Source organism: Pongo abelii, chromosome 18 (genome assembly GCF_028885655.2).
Source record: "Pongo abelii isolate AG06213 chromosome 18, NHGRI_mPonAbe1-v2.0_pri, whole genome shotgun sequence".
NCBI lineage: Eukaryota > Metazoa > Chordata > Mammalia > Primates > Hominidae > Pongo > Pongo abelii.
The window spans coordinates 68,420,430-68,437,787 of NC_072003.2; the positions used below are offsets into that span (position 1 = coordinate 68,420,430).

Genomic DNA, 17,358 nt, shown 5'->3' on the forward strand with positions numbered 1-17,358 from the left:
TCTTCTTTGGTAGGGTGTTCTTCTTTGGTAGACCTATCTGTTTAGGTCTTTTGCCCATTTTTAAGTCAGGTTGTTCATTTTCTTATTAAGTTTTAAGAGTTCTTTGTATATTTTGGATATTAGTCCTTTTTCAGATATGTCTTTTACAAATATTTTCTCTCATTCTGTAGTTTGTCTTCTCATTCTCCTGACAGTTTCTTTTGCAGAGCAGACATTTTTAATTTTAATAAGGTCCAGATTTTTAACTCTTTCATAGATCATGCCTTTGGTGTTGTATTTAAAAGGTCATTGCTTTTAAGAGGTCAATTTTCTACTATGTTAACTTGTAGGAGTTTTATAGTTTTGTATTTGACAGTTAGGTTTATGATCCATTTCAAGTTAATTTTTGTGCAAGGTGCAAGGTCTGTGTCTAGATTCATTTTTTCACATGTGCATGCCAGTTGTTCCAGCACCATTTGTTGAAAAAACTTTCTTTTCTACTGACACTTGTTCCAATTAAAAAAAAAAAAAAGAAAAGACTATTTTTTTTTCCATTTAAAGCCTTTGCTCCTTTGTCAAAGTTCAGTTGACTCTATTTATCTGGGTCTATTTCTGGCCTTTCTATTCTGTTCCATTGATTTATTTGTCTTGGCTGGTTTTTTTTTTTTTTTTTTTTTAAGAAGAAATTGTTATATAGAAGAGAAATGAAAAAGAGGCCAAATAGACTATAGATAAATTATTCTCATTTTAGATGCTTTAAAAAAGTCCACAATACAACAGAGGCACTGAATGAAGTTTAGCATAATGATAATACTAGTACAATTATTTGAAAATGTCTCGGCCAGGCACGGTGGCTCATGCCTGTAATCCCAGCACTTTGGAAGGCCAAGGTGGGCGGATCACCTGAAGTCCGGAGTTCAAGACCAGCCTGGCCAACATGGTGAAACCCCGTTTCTACTAAAATATAAAAAATTAGCCAGGCATGGTGGCGTGTGCCTGTAGTCCCAGCTACTCGGGAGGCTGAGGCAGGAGAATGGCGTGAACCCGGGAGGTGGAGGTTGCAGTGAGCCGAGATTGCACCATTGCACTCCAGCCTAGGCAGCAGAGCAAGACTCCGTCTCCAAAAAGAAAAGAGAAAAATAAAAATAAAAATGATTTTTTTTTCTTTTTTTTGAGACAGAGTCTCGCTCTGTTGCCCAAGCTGGAGGGCAGTGGCATGATCTCAGCTCACTACAACCTCCGCCTCCCGGGTTTAAGCGATTCTCCTGCCTCAGCCTCCTGAGTAGCTGGGACTACAGGCGCATGCCACCATGCCCAGCTAATTTTTGTATTTTTAGTAGAGACAGGGTTTTGCCATGTTGGCCAATAAAAAGGATTTAAGATCCTTAAGGTACTCAAATTTTCAAGGCCTCCTGAAGGCTTATCTGATAATTTCTCCAGTGTTTTCAAACAGAAAAGTATTACCATTAATTCTTACTTTTCATTGATTGCACGTACACCTTTTGGGTGGAAGTGGGTGAGGGGAGTGCTTTCCAGTGAAGACCAGAAAACCTGCTAGACAAATTCTAAAACAGCTGTAACACTCATGCACCTTTCTTAGTAGTAAGGCATGTGACATTCGGACAAAGCTTCCATAGAGAATAAAATGTTATATAATTTTCACTTCCACTTTCCAGAAGAAATCCCTTTCTTCCCATTTTCTCCCTGATCCCTTCCAGATCTGTGGTGCACTTGCATACTGACCGGCCACTTTAGATCATGTAGTTAAGAACAGCCTTATCTTTTCAAGGGAGACTGTGTAGGGTATTGGGTGAGAGTGTGGGCTGTGATCCCAGTTTCTTGAGTTCACATCTTACTATCTTCCAGTTTGTGACCTTGGGCATATTACTTAACCGTTTTGTTTCCACCTGTTTAAAATGTAGATAATAATAGTGATTATATCACAGGGATATGAATGTGTGTGTGTGTGTTTTATCTTAGAAAAGAACCTGTATATGATAAGTGTTCAATAAATGTTAGGTATGATTATTCAACAAATGGTATTCAGTGCTGGACCCAGGCAATACACTGATTACACCATGAGCAAGATATGATCCCTGCCCTTTTTTCTCAGAATATGTTTCCTGGTGCTCAGGTCATACTGAAATTTGCTATGTTAATTTGGGTTTGACATTTTTTATTTCATTTTGTAGTTGAAGTCCAGTGATTTTGCTGTTCTGAAGCAGTTGCTGCCTCTGTTGGAGAAGGTGTCTAACACATACCCTGAACCCGTCATCCAAGAACTCGCTGTTGATCTCCGCATCACCATCTCTACCCATGGAGCCTTTGCCACGGAGGCCGTCAGCATGGCTGCCCAAAGTACACTGAACAGAAAAGATCTGGAAGGGAAAATAGAAGAGCAGCAACAAACCAGTCGTGAAAGACCCACTGATGTAGCTTATTGCCACCTTGAACAACAGCAAAGCCATGAGATATCCCCCCAGACAGGCCTGCAGTCAAATGCTCCAATCATTCCTCAAGGAGTCAATGAGCCCAGCACTACTACAAGTCACAAATCTGGAAGCGTAACCACAGAACAGCTCCAAGAGGTTCTTTTGTCAGCTTATGACCCTCAAATTCCAACACGGGCTGCTGCCCTGCGTACTCTTTCCCGCTGGATAGAGCAGAGAGAAGCAAAAGCCCTTGAGATGCAAGAGAAGCTTCTCAAGGTGAGTAGAGCACACTGTAAAGACACATGGGCACAGGGTGGGGCAGCCGTCCAGGAGCATTCATTCAACTCAAGTATTTTTGGAGCCTGGACTATGTGTCAAGCACTGTTCTGGACCACCCTCCATAAATTTGTGAATTTTGTGAGGAGGCAACACTTAGACACAGGAAAGACTTATTTAGACACAGGGAAGACTTAAACTCCTCAATTGAATATGAACCGAGTGCCAATTTTTTTTTTTTTGAGATGGAGTCTCGCTCTGTCCCCTAGGCTGGAGTGCAGTGGTGCAATCTCGGCTCACTGTAAGCTCCGTCTTCCGGGTTCACGCCATTCTCCTGCCTCAGCCTCCCGAGTAGCTGGGACTACAGGTGTCTGCCACCAAACCCGGCTAATTTTTTGTATTTTTAGTAGAGACGGGGTTTCACCTTGTTAGCCAGGATGGTCTCTATCTCCTGACCTTGTGATCCACCTGCTCGGCCTCCCAAAGTGCTGGGATTACAGGCGTGAGCCACCACGCCCATCCTTCAAAATTTTTGTATGCAAGAAATGCTGTGGGCAGTCAGGAAAAAGAGAAAGTTGAAATCTTCTGGAGGATGTAGGCCTTAATATGGCCATAACAAACTGGTAAAGTTTGAGCAGATGAAAGAGGGGTGGGACAGCATGAGCAAATTCCCAGAGATGGGAAAGTACCTTTTGTGGTAAATAGGTCTGCTTCAACACTGTGACCCAGCCCAGATAAGCCACCTGTTTTCTCTGGGCATCTTTAGTGGGGCATTGGGCAAAGCTGGGTCTCCTCCCCTCTTCTCTCCCTTCATCGTGGTGAAATAGCTGTTTTTTGTTTTGTTTTGTTTTGTTTTTTGGAGACAGGGTCTCGCTCTGTCGCCCAGGCTGGAGTGCAGTAGTGCGATCTCAGCTTACTGCAATTTCCACCTCCTGGGTTCAAGTGATTCTTCTGCCTCAGCCTCCCAAGCTGGGATTACAGGTGCCCACCACCACACCCAGCTAATTTTTGTATGTTTAGTTCAGATGAGGTTTCACCATGTTAGCCGAGCTGGTGTTGAACTCCTCATGTCAAGTGATTCACCTGCCTCAGCCTCCCAAAATGCTGGGATTACAGACGTGAGCCACCACACCCGGCCTTAAATATCCTTTTATACACCTATTTGAAGGTGAATTCAGTGAACATCTTGGAATTTTTTTTTAGCTTCATTAAACCTTCTTCTGCTGTACATAATTGGTCACCAAGTCCTGTCAATTCTTTTTTCCAAGAAGTCTTTCAAATGTATCTTAACCTCTTTATTTCCATGGCCATTACCCTAAATTAAGCTTCCCTTGCTTACTCCGTAAAAGATTCCCTACCTTCAAAACTGGCCATCTTCCTAACTGGGGTAATTTTAGGCTCTCCCTACATACTTCACATATAGAGACCAGCAGCATCAAGTTGATGTCAAGAATTACTGTGCCAGCGAAGAACACAGCATTATATATGGAGCAGACACTTCCGTCTTCCTTTCTCTGGCTCTCATGTTGGGGCCTAAAGCTAACATATCATGTAGTATCTTCCAGATAAGCTGTACTCGCTGTAGTTGATACCCCTGATAGGTTCCTAAATTGTAAGATATTTTGAGAGTAATTTGTTACTAATATCAATTAAAGTGCTGAAATTTACAAGATTTTCAAAAATAAATTAGAACAGATTCAAAGTTATCTCAATAATAACATCTCTATCTCACTTGCACTTCCATATGCTTTGTGAGTGCAAGAGAAAAGGATCAAATTGCAGCAAATGTGCCATCCATTGCACATAACCCCAAACCTTGTCTCTTGTGTGTCACACCCCATAGTCTGTCATGCCATATGTGAGAATGTTATTCACCATGGCTGTCATGGAAAAATGTTGAGGATTGTTCTTCCGTCGGTTTCCAGGACTACTGCTGGAAGAATACAAGTATCTCCCCCAGTCTCTATACTTTTTTAATGGTTATAAAAATGATACTTAAGCATATATGCCATTTCCCCCACAAAACTCTGTCAGACCAGTTTCTAGCTAAGAAAAACAAGAAGCGAAGCATTTACTCCTTTGAGCTGCTGATAAGGGAGCCTCTTAAATCTTCCTTGTTCTTTGTAAATCTTATCACTGCTGTATTTTGTTGTTCCAGATATTCTTGGAAAACTTGGAACATGAAGACACTTTTGTATATCTATCTGCAATTCAGGGTAAGTCAGTCCTGGTTAAAGGACTTTAAGTCTGTGGACCAGAGACTGTATCATGTTTATTTGCACAAAATCTCTAAAGTCCTAGGGCCAGGAGACTACTGGTCATTTTGTCCATCTTCCTGCCTCATAGCTAGGACACTTTAAGTCATAATAATAATATTCCTGGAGGGTTTCCAAAGGGTCCCTATAGAGTTTCAATGTCTCATAATGATGAAGTTTTTATTAATGTTTACTTATTGTATAGATTAAATCATATTTTCTCTAATTCAAGGAGGTAAAGAATGACTCACACATGAACTCTTATCACATTAACCTTTTATGTTAGTCAGCTACTGTCTCTTTTTTTTTTTTTGAGACAGAGTCTCGCTCTGTCACCCAGGCTAGAGTGCGGTGGTGTGATCTCGGCTCACTGCAACCTCTGCCTCCCGGATTCAAGTGATTCTCCTGCCTCAGCCTCCCAAGTAGCTGGGATTACAGGTGCCCGCCACCACGCCCAGCTAATTTTTTATATTTTTAGTAGCGACAAGGTTTCACCATGTTAGTCAGGCTGGACTCAAACTCCTGACCTCCAGTGATCCACCCACCTTGGCCTTCCAAAGTGCTGGGATTACAGGCGTGAGCCGCCACGCCCAGCCTCAACTACTGTCTATATGCACCTTTGCTCTCTCGTTAAGCTAAAAGAACTCAGGGTATTAAATATTTTCTTATCAAAAAATTTTTTGCAGTAACTTTATTTCTCTTTTTATGGTTCTTTGTTGTTCTCCACATCCCCTTTAACTTGTGGGCTCCAAATCTAGAGAGGATGTAGAGAATAAGGCACCCTTCCCAAAAGATCCAGAAGCAGACATGGTGAGGTCAGAGTTAACTCAGTTTCCCTTGGCTCCATCAGCGAGGTACAGTCGGCAGACCACCTGGGTGGGCCATCCCATTACCATGCGTTGGCAAATTACTTAATCCCTGTGGGCTTCAATTTTTTGTCATCTGTGAAAAGGGGACTAAATAGGAATGTGAAATGGTACTGCCACTTTGGAAAACAGTCTGGCAGTTCCTCAAAAAGATAAACATAGAGTTACTACTTGGCCCAGCAATTCCACTCCCAGGAATATACCCGATAAATGAAAACATATGTCTGCACAAAACCTTGTGTGTGAATGTTCACAGCAGTATTATTCACAATAGCCAAGAGGTGGAAATAGCTCAAACAACCATCAGTTGATGAATGGATAAACTAAATGTGGTATATATATGCAATGGAATATTATTGGCTATAAAAATGAAGGACTGATACATGCCACAGTATGTATGAACTTTGAAAACATGGTAAGTGAAAGAAACTGGCCACAAAATACTATATTTTATATGATTCCAGTTATATGAAATGTCCAGAATAGGCAATTTTTTAGAGACAGAAAATAGATTAGTGCTTTCCTAGGGCTGGGGTAAAGGAAAAATAGTTGAGGGTGATAGGTAAAGGATACAAGACTTCTTTTTGGGCTGATGAAAATGTTCCCAGATTCTTGTGGTGACAGTTGCACAGCTCTGTGAGTATGCTAGGAAACCATTGAGTTATGCACTTTTTTTTTAAGATGGAGTCTCACTTTGTCACCCAGGCTGGAGTGCAGTGGCGCAATCTCAGGTCACTGCAACTTCCGCCTCCCAGGTTCAAGCGATTTTTGTGTCTCAGCCTCCTGAGTACAGGCATCAGCCACCACGCCCAGCCGAGTTACGAACTTTAAATGGGTGAATTGTATGGTATGTGAGTTACAGCTCAATAAAACTATTATCAAAAAATACAATAAAAAATTTTTTTTTTTGAGGTGGAGTTTCGCTCTTGTTGCCCAGACTGGAGTGCAATAGCGCGATCTCAGCTCATTGCAACCTCCGCCTCCCGGGTTCAAGCAATTCTCCTGCCTCAGCCTCCCGAGTAGCTGGGATTACAGGCATGTGCCACCACACCTGGCTAATTTTGTATTTTTAGTAGAGACGGGGGTTTCTCCATGTTGGTCAGGCTGGTCTCGAACTCCTGACCTCAGGTGATCCGCCCGCCTCGGCCTCCCAAAGTCCTAAGATTATAGGCGTGAGCCACCACGCCTGGCCGAAATAAAATTTAATAAAAGGGGAGAGGGCTAAAATTGTCAGAGCCTAAGGAAATATGATGACTAAATGTAATGTGATAGATGGGATTCTGAAATAGAAAAAGAACATTAGGGCTGGGAGCAGTGGCTCACGCCTGTAATCCCAAGTACTTTGGGAGGCCAAAGCAAGCAGATCACTTGAGGTCAGGAGTTTGTGACCAGCCTGGCCAACATGGTGAAACCTCATCTCTACAAAAAAACACCAAAAAAAGTTAGCCAGGTATGGTGGCGGGCACCTGTAATCCCAGCTACTTGGGAGGCTGAGACACGAGAATTGCCTGAACCCAGGAGGCCGAGGTTGCAGTGAGCCGAGATCATGCCACTGCACTCCAGCCTGGGCAACAGAGTGAGACTCCGTCTCAGAAAAAAAGAAAAAAAAAAAGGACATTAGGGGAAAACTAAGGAAATTTGAATAAATTATAAACTTTAGTTGATAATAAAGTATCAATATTAGTTTACTGTTCTATCATAAAATGTTTATTAATAGAAGGGGGCTTAATATTAGGATTAAATGAGTTAATTCCCTGCAGCTGCTTAGCACACAGTGTTCAATATGTGTTAGCTATTAATATTTTAGTGTTGTTATCATCATCAGAATCTTCACTATTACATCTACTGTTGGATGACTAGGTAATAATGTGGTGATCTCTGTTAACTTCTCAGATCTGAAGCCTGAGTAGGCCGATTCTGTCAGTTATTGATATTTAACAAACTACCCTGTGGCTCACGCCTATCATCCCAGCACTTTGGGAGGCCGAGGTGGGTGGATCACCTGAGGTCAGGAGTTCGAGACCAGCCTGATCAACATGGCGAAACCCTGTCCCTACTAAAAATACAAAAATTAGCCGGGCATGGTGGTGTGTGCCTGTAGTCCCGGTTACTTGGGAGGCTGAAGCAGGAGAATTGCTTGAACCCAGGAGATGGGGGTTGCAGTGAGCCGAGATCGCACGACTGCACTCCATCCTGGGCAGCAGAGCAAGACTCCTTCTCAGAAAACAACAACAAACTACCCTGACACTCAGTAACCTGAAACACTGATCATTTATTATCACTCACACATCTGTAGACCCGCTGAAGGTTCAGCGGAGCTTGGCTGGGCAGCTGGCCCCTCCCAGCAGGCGTCAGGCCAGCTGTGGTAGCTGTGCTTCATGTGTTCCTGGTCATCCCTGAACCAGTGGCCTACCAGGGCTTGTTCTGCTTATGGTGAGAACCATGAAGTGTCAAGAGAAACCATAAATTCCGGAGGCTCCCCGGGCCTGACTCGGAGCAGACATCCTATCATTCTGCCTTATTCTGTTGGCTAAAGCAAGTCATGAGGCCCAACCCAAAAGTCAAGGGATAGAGAAATATATGCTGTCCCTTTAGTGGGACACACTACCAAGTCACATAGCAAAGGGCATTGATGCAGTAATGCCATTCTTCACGTTGATGTGTTCTGTTTACCTCCCAGAGGCAAGGTTGTCAGTGAGCACAAAGGTAAGTGCAGGTTCTTACTGGCTAGTTCTTTCAGGGTTTAATGTGGATATGCTCTATACAGACTTAGTACTTGAAGCTTAAGAGAGCATGCAGAGGGGAAATCGTATAGCAAAGAAGGCCTGAGCCTTGGAATTCTGGAATTTTTTTTTTTTTTTTTTTTTTTTTTAAGAGACAGAGTCTTGCTCTGTCACTCAGGGTAGAGTATAGTGGCATGATCATGGTTCATTGTTACCTCTAACTCCTGGGCTCAAGCAGTCCTACCACCTGTGCCTCCCGAGTAGCTGGGACTACAGATGCGTGCCAGCACACATCAGGCTAATTTTTTAAAAAACATTTTGTAGAGATGGGGGTCTCACTATGTTGCCCAGGCTCAAACTCCTAGACTCAAGCTATCCTCTTATTTCAGCCTCCCAAAGTGCTGGGATTGCAGGCATGAGCCACTGTGCCCAGCCAAATTCTTTCTTTATTCAACAAAAATTTTGTATACAAAAATTTTGTGTATCTCCTACATACAAAACACTTTAGATTAACTGAAAATTGTAATTAGGTTCAAAAGCAAAAAGAGAATTCTTCAAAGAGACAAAATGACCACCCAAAGTGGTAAAGGACAACTAGGTGAGAACGAAAGCTCTGAGAGTAATGGGTTTCAAGAGAAAAAGTAATTACCTGCAGCTGAGAGGCCAAAGAGGGCAGGAATTGAGATAGGCCTGGGGGTCCAGGAGGCCACATGACCATAAGTTGTGCTTATGGAAGTCAGATAAATCAAAGAAGCAAGAACCTAAAATGCTTATAATTCAGAAGTCTCAGAACACAAGTCATCCTGTACTTTCCCCAAGAAACTGTACTACTGTCAAGGAGATGTTTTTCATTGATTTATTTTTTTTAAGACTGGATCTTTGGGAATGGGTGGCGTGTCGTTCTAATGTGACCACCTTGCTGTTTGGAATAAGCGTCTTAGTTGATTAACCCACTGAGCTCATTAGCCTCTAGGGCCTGCTATCAAAATCGCAGCTGTTGGTGTTGTGTTTGTTTTTAGTAATTTTCACTGGTGTGCAAATCAGTTACTAGCTAATTTGGTGATGAAGAACATGAGGGGTAGAGGCGTAATTTCTGTTCTCAGCTCCCCAAGATGATGGACAAGTTTGAACTAATTGATGTTTTTGGTGTTTGTAATATGCACTTAAAAGCCAAGGCTTCAGGTGAGTTTCCCATTAAAGAAAATAGCTGAATTTTCCCACCTGCATTGCCAATATAGTTTGCCTGGGCCTAAAGCACTACAGGAACAAAGCCATTCTGGGCTCCCAGTCAGACAAGACCAGCCCACTTGTCCTGTAGTACAGGGTGGGGAGTGCCTGGTTGTGGTTTGAGTAGCATTCAGTTGTGGGGACTGTGTATTTTTAAAGTTTTCCTTTTCTGAGCTGCCCAAATGGCTCCATGTGGAAGTTATAGTATACTTTTTGCTTAATTTATTGATGTTTTATATTTCTTTTATAAAGTCTTACCAACTTTGCAGTCTAGGTGGAGAGCAGAAGAGAATAAAATACAGCAGTTCATTCAACGGCTATATATTGATGCCTGACTTAGAAATTTCTGATGTCTATATTATCTATCGCAGCCATCTGAGAACTAAATACCCTAGGAGTTAAATTTAATTTTAGGAAAAACTGTGTGTATCTCTGTTTATTCTTACTGGGAAGCAGTGGTTGACTTAGTCATTCTAGCAGCTTCTCCCAGGTACTCAATAACAGCTTCTTCAGGCAGAGAATTATGTATAAAGTCACTGAGTTCCGGTTACCCTACAGAGTTTACAGATAGAGAACTTAATCTTACACAGACAAAGATAAATGTCTCCCGTTTTGTATTCCTTGTATATTCTTTCTTCACTGTTTTTATCATCATTATTATTATACAAGTAATACATTCTCAGTGTTTTTAAAAAATTTCAACAAGAATGAAGTATATAAGGTAAAAGGCAGAAGCCCTTCTCTTTTCCAAAATGGGAGTTAGAATATGTCCTTGAAGGCTGGGCTCAGTGACTCATGCCTGTAATCCCAGCACTTCAGGAGGCTGAGGTGGTAGGATTGCTTGAGCCCAAGAGTTCAAGACCAGCCTAGGCAACATAGTGAGACCTTGTCTCCACACACACAAAAATAAAAATTAGCTAGGTGTGCTGGTGTGCACCTGTAGTCCCAACTATTTAGGAGGCTTAGGTGGGAGGATCACTTGAGCCCAGGAGGTTGAGGCTGCAGAGAGTCATGATTGCACCACTGCACTCCATCCTAGGTGACAGAGTGACACCTTATCTCAAAAAGAAAATAAAAAAAGGATACATCCTTGAGATTCCCATAGTGTACATTAGATGTTTGGGCATTTTTTCATATTTTAGATTTGAAATAGATGTTCAATAATGAATATGATAAATAAGTGATATTCTTCAATAAGACATAGCCAGATTCTTTCTTTTTTTCTTTTTTTTGAGACAGAGTTTCTTTCTTGTTACCCAGGCTGGAGTGCAATGGGCTCGGCTCACTGCAACTTCCACCTCCCGGGTTCAAGCAATTCTCCTGCCCCAGCCTCCCAAGTAGCTGGGACTACAGGTGCCCACCACCATGCCTGGCTAATTTTTTTGTATTTTTAGTAGCTACAGGGTTTCACCATGTTGGCCAGGTTGGTCTTAAACTTCTGACCTCAGGTGATCCACCCGCCTCAGACTCCTGAAGTGCTGGGATTACAGGCGTGAGCCACGGCACCCTGCCTATAGCTAGATTATTTCTATACTGTAGATCTGTTCATATGTCCTCTCAGTCACTTTCAATTATTTAAAGGGTATTTTGAAAGCAACAGATGCATTTCAGGGATCCAAGTGGTCCCTCTCAGTGTCAAAAGGATCTTTGGATAAAACTACCAGCCTTCTTTTAAAAGAAAAAAAAAAAAAAAACCACCTGGGCTCTGGGCCAACCATGGGAGGTGAAAGCATGCCAGTGTGTAGAGTGAAGAGATCTAGCCATCTTGACATGCCCAAACAAATCACACTAGCTCTTCCACCCTCTTCCTTTCAGAGAAGAGCTTTCATTTCTGGCAAAAGAGCTGAGCGGAGGGAAGGCAAAAGCCCGGAAGGGGGAAGGTAGATACAAGATGAAATTGTTTTCACAGAGTTTCAAATTGAGCAGGATTACAAGTCTTAACTTGTCAGGGACTGAATCTCTATCTCATTCTCAGATTTCTACCTCAAATAAAATAAGTTGAGAAACCATTAACTGAAAATAATTCTATCCCTTGAAGGATCATCTAATTGGACCTGGCATGGAAATTTGGAATGCAGTCCTGCGAAGTTTATCATCTCCATTTATGTCCTGGAAAAGGGAAGATTTCTTTTACATCCTGACCTGGTTTCTGCACCACTTCATTAAGAAATAAGCATTTAGAGAATGTCTCTCGTATATGGTCTCTTGGTAAATTCTCTAAGTAGTTCTGGAAAGTAGACATTATCTCCATTTTTAAAACTTCTTATTTGAGATGTAATTTACATACCTAAAATTCACCCAATTAAAACATGCAAGTCAATGGTTTCTAGTGTCTTTAAAGAGTTGTGCAACCATCACCACTATCTAATTTTAAAACATTTTTATCATTTCATACCCATCAAAAGTCACTTCCCCTTGCTCACTCCCCCAACCCCTGGCAACCACTGATCTACTTTTTAATCTCTATGGATTTTCCTATGCTGGACATTTCATATAAATGGAATTATACAAGATGCAGTCTTTTTTGTCTGGCTCCTTTCACTTTAGCATAATGTTTTTGAGGTTTGAGGTTTCCTTTTTATGACTTCATTCCTTTTTATGACTGAATAATATTCCATGGTATTGCTTAACCATGTTTTATTTATCCAGCTCATTAATTAGTGGACAACTGGGTTGTTTCCACTTTTTGGCTGTTATGACGAGATCAGGCGCGTTCGGGGTGGTATCCCCGTAGACTTGGCTATTATGAATAGTGTTGTTAGGAACATTTGTGTACAAGTTTTTGTGTAAATGTATGTTTTCATTTCCTCTGGATATATACATATACCTAGGAGTGGAATTGCTGGGTCATATAGTAAGTCTATGTTTAGCCTTTTGAGGAAATGCTGGACTATTTTCCAAAGCAGATATACCATTTTACATCCTTACCAGCAATGTATGAGTGTTCCAATTTTTCCACAGCTTTGCCAACACTTGTTATTGTCTGTCTTTTTATCAAAGCTGTTGAGGTAAAATAAAGTATAAAGGTGAATCTCTGTATTTAAAACATCTTATTTGAGAAGCAAGAATTGTAATTTGGTGCATACACGCAGACCTAATGGTCTTCCATATGTCTGAAGAACAATGAGAAGGTTGGAGGTTTTGTAAACAGGAGAAATGTTACATATTGTTCTGGAGAAAGATCATTGGGACTAGTAAAGTTTTGGAGATCTGTCAAGCTCTGATTAGTGAGTGACAGCAATGGGTAAAATGAGTCTTAGAGTCACAGTAGGTTTGTTTCAGTAGCTATTAGATAAAACTGGCTTTAGGCTACAACAGGCAGTTTCAAAAGCCAGGCTTGTAGGGAATTTTATTTTTGGAGCAATGTTATGTGCCTTGTTTTTTTTTTTCCCTGGTCTCTCAACTCCATTTTAGTTGGATATGAGAGGCATGACCCAATTAATATAATCCACTTTCACATTTTCCCCTTTTGATTAAGATCTTTTTTTGAAAGCATTGCCAATTAACTACTTATAAGTTAGCTTAATTGTCCCTCGGAGCTAGGATGGACCTGTTCTGGTTGTCTCTGTCCCATATCAGCAGGGAAGTATGGGAGCTTATGTCAGTGACCTGGGCCACATTTGAGTAGCAGAGTCCAGAAGGAAAAGTATTCCTAGGGTACATTATTCTATAGTCAATTATCAAGTTCTATCTTAACAGTTCTATAAGCATTAGCAATCATCTCGAAGGACTGGGTTAACATTACTTTGTTGAGAGAGCTGGCATTATAAAGATTAAACAAGCAGTAAGAACAAAGCTGGCCAGTCATGGTGGCTCACACCTATAACCCCAACACTTTGGGAGGCTGAGGCAGGAGGGTCTTTTGAGCCCAGGAGTTCAAGGCTGCAGTGAGTTATGATCACACCACTGCACTCCAGCCTGGGTGACAGAGTGAGACCCTGTCTCAAAAAAAAAAAAAAAAAAAAAAAGCAAACAACAATAACAACAAAAAACTTAAAAGTTATAATATAAAAAATAACAACAATATAATTAATTTAGTTTGTAAAATGCTTTTGAACTAAGATCCCAAGACTAAGGGCAACAAACTAAACAAATTAAAAGACCGGGTGTGGTGGCAGGCGCCTGTAATCCCAGCTACTCGGGAGACTGAGGTAGGAGAATCGCTTGAACCCGGGAGGCGGAGGTTGCAGTGAGCCAAGATCACGCCATTGCACTTCAGCCTGGGGAACAAGAGCGAGACTTTGTCTCAAAAACAAAAACCAAAACCATAGTGGAAACTGGGTGAGACCTGTAGTTGTCATTAAGTAGTATTTTATGACTTGCTTGCATTAAACAGAAAATTGCCGACTTTAGAAAAGGGACCACCAGTACAATTTGAACAGTAAGTTGTGTTAGGGATATTGTCTAAGCTGTCCGCTAGGTGTAGTAAAAGAATTTTTTTTTTTTTTTTTTTTTTTTTGCCATAAAGCATGGATATTTTATTCTAGGAAACGGAAAAAACAAAACAAAACAGGGAACACATCTTTCCACATACCATTCCAATTTAACTGACATTAATTCAGAAAAGCTAGAGCAGATATGCATGTGCATATGTATAAATATGTATATGTATATATACACGTACATATTTTCAGATTTTAATCTTATTGGTGTTCATATCTTGATTACATGATTTTTAAAATAATTATTTGCAACTTCACACATCTCATAGTTGTCTATGCAGTCTCTTTTTGCAGTCTGCTTCAGTTTCTAGTGTGCTGTACATATCTACATCTTCTGGGTGGGACTGCCTGTGATTCATGAGCTTGGGGTCAGGCATAAACTGTGTAGCACCTGAGCTGGATTCTGATTTGGTCTGACTACAAGGATTTTTTTAAAAATATAATTAATTTCCTTCCCTCCCTCCCTCCCTCCCTTCCTCCCTGCCTTCCTTCCTTCTTCATTTCCTTTCTTTCCGTTCTTTCCTTTCTCTCTCCTTCCTTCCCTCTTTTCCTTCTTTCTTTCTTTTTCTTTTGTCTTTCCTTCCTTCCTTTCTTCCTTCTTTCCTTCCTTCTTTTCTTTCTTTCTTTCTCTCTTCTCTTTTCGTTTCTTTTTTCTTTTCTTTTCTTGACAGGGTCTCACTGTGTCACCAAGGCTGGTCTCAAACTCCTGGGCTCGAACTACCCTCTGCCTCGGCCTCTCAAAGTGTTGGGATTACAGACACGAGCCACCAAGCCTAGTCCTAAAAGGACTTTTTAGGTCAGGTTTTGTCAGGTTATCAATAACAGTTATTGACTGTGAAATTTTAATTACAGCATCTTATCAAATGAAAAGAGGAGCATTAAGGGAAGTAAGAGTCTCATGATATGTGGAGTCTTGTTTTGACATCTTAGGAAAAGCTGTTTGCAGCCTGGACAGTGTCCACTTCTCATCCTGGTTTGTAGTTTGAATGTCACTGGTTAGGGCATTGGACAGTTTGGTGAACTTTCTATGTGGCTTATACATCAGGCCGACAGGCACAAAACTTGTTTATAAAAATTTCTCAGGTTTTAGCTTATAGGGCTTTAGGAACAGAGCAATTCCTGTTTTAGTAATTTTATGAAAGAAACTTGGATTGTAGGAACTTGGGAGATTTTAGGACCTAGACTACTCAAAAATAGATAACAATAACTTGAAAGCAGTGTACAGAGTTATATTCTAATAACAGGTGTATCATAGCTTTCTTTTGGGAACATAATTTATTTTTTACATTGAAAAATAAAATATTTCCTATTGAAATATAGGAATCTCACATTTAAACAGTCTTGCGGCTGGGAAGCCAAACCAAGGCAGACTTTACATTTATTTATAGTCTTAAAGTTTCTGGGCCTGCCAGAAAGTGACAGTTTTATTTACTTACTATAAGGCTGGGAACCCTTGAAGTCAGGCATTTTATGTGTATTTTTAAATATGACATTTTAGTCAAAGCCTTCGTAATATAACTAACATTTAAAAGCAGAATTTTATTGGGTTTATGTAAATAACCATATTGTCCTAAGAATATTTAGAAATAGTTTTTGAATTTTGGAGGGATTAAGTAAGGAAAAGAAAAAACATGTTTTTATCTTTGTTTACAAAAGTACACTTTATCAACTTGTTGGAAATGATACATAGCTTAAGAGAAATTTTTTTTTAATGGGGGAAACAAAGTATTTGCATAAAGTAACAATGTTTTAAATAAAAGTCATAAAACATTAGTTAATCTCATAATTAACTCCTATTTGATCTCTATTAGTAGTTTTATGAATCTATTAGGTTTTTTTTAATTAGAGTCTTGGAAATTTGTATTGAGTCTGTTGATTTTAAAGTTACCAGAACTGGGCATGGTGGCTCATACCTGTAATCCCAGCACTTTGGGAGGACGAGGTGGGTGGATCACTTGAGGACAGGAGTTCGAGACCAGCCTGGCCAATATGGTGAAAACCCCATCTCTACCAAAAAATACAAAAATTAGCCAGGCACAGTGGTGCATTCCTGTAGTCCCAACTACTCAGGAGGCTGAGGTGGGAGAATCACTTGAACCTGGGAGGTGGAAGCTGCAGTGAGCCAAGATTGCACCACTGCACTCCAGCCTGGGTGACAGCAAGACTGTCTCTGAGGGAAAAAAAAAAAAAAAGACAACTTAGGTTTGATTTTGGGGAAGTTTCTCAAAGATATTAAAAGGCTGAAAATATTTGACGAAAACAGAATTACAGTTGGGCATAGTGGCATGTGCCTGTAGCTGCAGCCACTTGGGAGGCTGAAGTGGGAGGATTTCTTGAGCCCAGGAGTTTGGGGCCAACCTGGGCAACATAGGAAGACTCCCCATCTCTTAGAAAGAAAGGGGGAAAAAAAACAGAATTACAGGTTACTGTAAAATTATAGCCATTTATTTAACCAGCATGATAATCAAAAGACTTTAAAAGTAATGTAGAGCCAGACACTGTGGCTCACGCCTGTAATCCCAGCACTTTGAGAGGCCGAGGCGGGTGGATCACCTGAGGTAAAGATTTCGAGACCAGCCTGGCCAACATGGCGAAACCCCATCTCTACTAAAAATACAAGTTAGCCGGACGTGGTGGCAGGTAATCCCAGCTACTTGGGAAGCTGAGGCAGGAGAATCTCTTGAACCCGGGAGGCGGAGGTTGCAGTGAGCCAAGATCACGCCACTGCACTCCAGCCTGGGCGACAAGAGCAAAACTCCATCTCAAAAAAAAAAGTTACATGGATGTTAAAACCTTAATCCTTTTAAAGCTCAGTTTTTTTAAAGTGATAAAAAACATAATAAAGGCAATGCAGAAAATGATCATGGTAAAATGTAAAGTCTTTCTTTACCAAAAAGGTAAAGAGAAACCTCTTACAGTGTGATTGTTTTTTCTAAAGGGAATCTCATTTAGATAACCTGGAAGTCAAACCTGATGAAACGATTGTTTGAATTTAATCTGACATAGGAAGAATGGGTCTAGGTTATAAGAGTAACAATTTAGATACATCAAGGAAAGTGAGGAATACAGAATCAAATTATATTGGAGGAAAACATTGCTTTTTTAGGCCATTAAGATAAACATTTTCGTGTCAGGCCATAATGGCAGAGTTAGAACTG

General features: G+C 40.7%; 1 protein-coding gene and 1 non-coding gene across 7 annotated transcripts in view; one reads left to right on the forward strand and one right to left on the reverse strand.

Moving 5' to 3' along the window:
- Positions 1 to 17,358, forward strand: part of TANGO6 (transport and golgi organization 6 homolog) — a 242,660-nt gene that overhangs the window by 83,611 nt on the left and 141,691 nt on the right. For 5 of the 6 annotated variants that reach the window (XR_010137850.1, XM_024233267.3, XM_054534041.2 and 2 more), the window contains exons 13-14: positions 2,172 to 2,687; positions 4,846 to 4,903. Coding sequence is in view for 5 of the 6 variants with exons in the window: in XM_024233267.3 (XP_024089035.2) it covers positions 2,172 to 2,687; positions 4,846 to 4,903 (574 nt within the window). In the remaining variant the exon portion in view is untranslated. Of the gene's footprint in view, positions 1 to 2,171; positions 2,688 to 4,845; positions 4,904 to 11,796; positions 12,079 to 17,358 lie in introns of those variants that run through there. The other variant, XM_024233268.3, reaches the window with a different exon arrangement.
- On the reverse strand, positions 1,503 to 1,564 carry LOC112129539 (U7 small nuclear RNA). Its single transcript, XR_002911922.1, has one exon. It is a non-coding gene; the product is annotated as a U7 small nuclear RNA (small nuclear RNA).